Source organism: Octopus bimaculoides, chromosome 8 (genome assembly GCF_001194135.2).
Source record: "Octopus bimaculoides isolate UCB-OBI-ISO-001 chromosome 8, ASM119413v2, whole genome shotgun sequence".
NCBI classification, from domain to species: Eukaryota; Metazoa; Mollusca; class Cephalopoda; order Octopoda; family Octopodidae; genus Octopus; species Octopus bimaculoides.
This window is the reverse complement of record NC_068988.1, coordinates 15,745,293-15,749,598: the sequence shown is the minus strand read 5'-3', so window position 1 is coordinate 15,749,598 and position 4,306 is coordinate 15,745,293. Positions and strand designations below refer to the sequence as shown.

Sequence of the window (4,306 nt, the reverse complement as noted above, 5' to 3'; positions counted from 1 at the left end):
CCTGACCTTATCAGTGTATCAAAGTACTACTCAGGTGAACTGGTGGCCTATCTTAGAAAGGTGTTACAGGTGAGTTTAACAAATTGTCATTCTCTCTGTAGACTTTTTTGAAATGTTTGAATTTTCAGATCTATCCAACTGTTGCCTTTATATTCATTTCAGATTTTAGCACAAGGCCAGCAATTTCAGGGGAAGGGTTAGAATCAGTAATCTGAAATTGGAGCTGTTATTTATCCGGTGGATTAAAACAGTCAGTAGGGCATTGAACAAAATACTTTGTGCTGTTTAGTTGTGTCCCTTTACATTTCAGAATTCAAATCATACAAGGTCAGCTCTGCGTTTCATCTTTCTAGGAGTTACTAAAATAAAGTACCAATCACCGATCCAATACTGGGAAGGAGTAAACCAGCTTTACCCCTCTCCCTAAATGTGTAACCTTGTGCCTCATTTAGAAATCAAGCATAGCTATGTGGTGAAGAAGTCTGCAACTATGTTGTTTCATATTTAATCTCACTGGGACATTTTGAATGATTTTCTACTATAACCTTCAGCTGACCATTGCCTTGTCATTGAAATTTCATTGACAGAAAGAGTACTAAACTCCACTCTTCATATGTGTGTGTGTGTGTGTTTGTTTCTATGTTCTATCTCATTGACACTAATCAAGTCAGACATAGGAAACTTTTTTCAAGAAGTAGGCCACATGAGACATAACTTGTCATCTAAAAACATTGAAGGTAGTCATGTATGTATAAATATAAACAAACAAATGTTTGTTTATTTGTTTATCAGAAGCATTGAAATGTGTATTGTACAATACAAATAAGATGATATTTTTTCAAATAAATACCATCGAAAAAATATCTTCTTATTTTAAGGTATTGTTTTGTTAGGTATGCCATTGAGAAAGTCCTATGTGCTTCAGTCTAGCAGTTTGCCTATGGTTGAATAAAATAATAGGGATATTTATTGACATCTCCTGTAAACATTATATCCTGTAGCTCAGCAGTTCTTTATCTGAAGATCAGTAAAGTAAAAATTCCTTACTTAGATAAAAACTTAGTGCTGGCCACAAAAAGTGCTCCCAGCCATTGAACACTGTTTTGGTAAGTCTCATCTAACCCATATATCATCATTTTCATCAATGTTTAATATTAGTTACCTATGCTGGCATGGGTTAGATGGCTTGACAGGAACTGACAAAGCCAGAAGCCACACCGAGATCTATAGTCTGTCTTGGCTTGATTTCTACAGTTGGGTGTCCTTCCTAATGCCAACCACTTTACAGAGTGTACTGGTGCTTTTTATGTGGCTCCAGTACCAGTGCTTTTTACATGATACCAGCACCAGTGCTTTTTATGTGGCACCTGCACCCACACCAATACATTTTTTGTGGTACTTTGGTTGTTAGGATCTCAGTCCTGTTGTGGTAGGTGGGTCTTCTTGAGTACTACAGTGCACCACATATCTTGGTCCTCTGTCATCTCCTTAACAAGGTTCAGTCTTTTGAGATTGACCTTCAGTACTACATCCCATGTTACCCGGGTCTCTCTCTTCCACAACTTGCCTCAGTGTAAAAATCAAACATAGCAACAATGATGAAGCTGATCATCATCATCATCAGCATGGGTTGGACGATTTGACTGAGGATTGGCAGGCCAGAAGGTTGCACCAGGCTCCAATCTGACTTGGCAGAGTTTCTACAGCTGGATTCCCTTCGTAACGCTAACCACTCCGAGAGTGTAGTGGGTGCTTTTACGTGCCACGGCACGAGGACCAGTCACATGGTACTGGCAATGGCCACGCTCTAAAAGGTGTTTTTTACGTGCCACCTGCACAGGAGCCAGATGATGATAATGTTGGTGGTATTTTTCTAGTGTAACTTAGAGGACTGACCTTGTACACTTACAGCAAAATGGTTAGTATTTTCACTCAATATAAAGTAAATGTTTATGAAATTTTCTTCTCTTCTAGATCATTCCACGAACAATGTTTGGTTTGCTGGCTCTGATTATTCAGAAGCAAACAGCACAAATCAAAGAATTACCCACACGACTTGAGAAAGATAAAATGAAGGATTATGCTCAACTTGAAGAAAGATATGAAGTAAGTCACATTCATCATTCCATAATCATTGTTTCTTTGTAGACATATGCATATAAGCTATACAATGTTCTCCCTCTTCCTCACTATATCAGTGTATATGTGTGTGTGTGTGTGTGTGTGTGCGCATTTATACTTCATATATGCACATAATGTGCATATTTATGTGAAAGAGTGTAACATAGGTGCAATAGTGGCTGTGTGGTAAGAAGCTTGCTTCCCAACCACATGGCTCCAGGTTCAGTTCCACTATGTGTCACCTTGGGCAAGTGTCTTCTGCTATAGCCTCAGGCCGACCAAAGCCTTGTGAGTTGATTTGATGGACAGAAACTGAAAGAAGCCCATCATATATATATATACTGTGTATATGTTTGTGTGCCTGTGCTTGTCCCCTTACCATAGGGACAACCAATGTTGGTGTATTTACATCCGTAACTTAGCTGTTTAGCAAAAGAGACTGATATAATAACTACTAGGCTTACAAGGAATAAGTCCTGGGGTCAATTTCTTTGACTAAAGGTGGTGCTCCAGCATAGCCACAGTCAAATGACTAAAAGAAGTAAAAGGAAAAATAGTCATGTGGGCATTGAGTTCATGCTTATTAAGCATCAAAACTGAAGCCATTCTACACCGATGTTCATGGATATGTTAATGAAAAATCTTGGAAAAATCTAGAAACAGAAACTGCTGGCTTGTCAGCAAGATGTATGGAGGACCAAGTGGGCTGAAGGCACCACTACAGGACACATCTCAGGACAGCCTAAATAAGCATTAGGTTCATTCTAAGTTCCAAGGTTGCAGTTTGTGTTAAGAGATAGATGTTGTGTTATTCCTTTCCATGTGGATAATCACATATCTACTGAGGTAGTCATGTATCTCCTTTACCTGTCATGCTTCAGCATCTCAATACTTGACACAAGGCCATCTCCCTTGATTCAACACCCAACTCCATCAAGGGATCTCGTCTTGCACGTTACTTAGTAACTTCATTAGTGCTGGTGCCATAGGAGAAAGCACCCAGTATACTCTGTTAAATGTTTGATATTAGGGAAGGCATAAAGCCATAAAAACCTTGCCAATGCAGATACAAGAGCCTAACACAGCCCTCTGGCTTGTCAGATTCTGTCAAACTGTCCATCTAGTGCCAGCATGAAATAAGAACATGAAAATGATGATTTTTTTCACTTAGATTGTGCTTCCATATTTTGTGAATTATTCATGTTAAACAGCAGATATTATGTCATCCCTTTTTATTACATTTTGTTTAGAATGTGCTTCCATATTCAGTGGATTTTTTTCATCTTTGTAGGTTGCTCGTCTGACCCATTCAATTTCTGTCTTTACTGAAGGAATGTTGATGATGAAAACCACTCTTGTCGGAATAATTAAAGTAAGTTCAATGTGATCTTGTATGTCAGCCTGACTGAATGTTGGTGTTTGTCAACTGAAAGACTTTATCTGAAGGTTTTATTTAACATAAAACTGCTTGTAATTATAGTTTCAAGTTTTAGTGACGGGCTAGCAGTTTTGAGGTGAGGGTAAAGTCAATTATATTACCCCCCCCCCACCTTCCCCATGTTCAACTGTTTCTTACTTTTTGACCCCAAAAGAATGAAAAGCAAAATTGACTTCAACAACATTTGAACACAGAATGTCAAAAGCTGGAAGAAATTCTACTAAGCATTTTGTCCAGCATTGTAATGATTCCACCAGCTCACCAACTTGAAAGTCCTGGTAATAATCCTTTCTACTATAGGCATAAGGCTTGGAATTTTGTGGCAGGAAGCTATTCGGTTACATCGACCCCATACTTAACTGATACTTATTTCATAAACCCTAAAAGGATGAAAGGCAACTTTGACATATATGTGTGTGTGTATATATGAATAGATATATACAAGAATAAGGGCAGGGAATCGTCAATTAATAATAGAATTAATAATTAACAATTTTGCCAAGTAGTTCAGTATGAAAAAACCTTTATCGGTAAAACCATTTATCATCATAAATATACAGGGATTAGCATTGAGTTGCTTCTCCAACATACTGAAAATTTAGAAATAGCAGTCAAAGAACTACTGATTCTAAACTACAAATTTTTCTCTAAACGGGTGGCGATATCTATGGCACACATAGAACAAAAAATTAACTAAAGACTTGTTTTGTTTACGCTTTTCCCTCCGGTTTTTTGTTCTATGTGTGC

At 37.9% G+C, this 4,306-nt stretch overlaps 1 protein-coding gene across 1 annotated transcript in view; it reads left to right on the top strand.

The window, feature by feature from the left end:
* LOC106869244 (WASH complex subunit 5) overlaps positions 1–4,306 on the top strand; it is a 159,930-nt gene that overhangs the window by 122,008 nt on the left and 33,616 nt on the right. The window contains exons 15-17 of the mRNA XM_052969903.1: positions 1–69; positions 1,975–2,106; positions 3,413–3,493. Of these exons, the coding sequence (XP_052825863.1) occupies positions 1–69; positions 1,975–2,106; positions 3,413–3,493 (282 nt within the window). The remainder of the gene's footprint in view (positions 70–1,974; positions 2,107–3,412; positions 3,494–4,306) is intronic.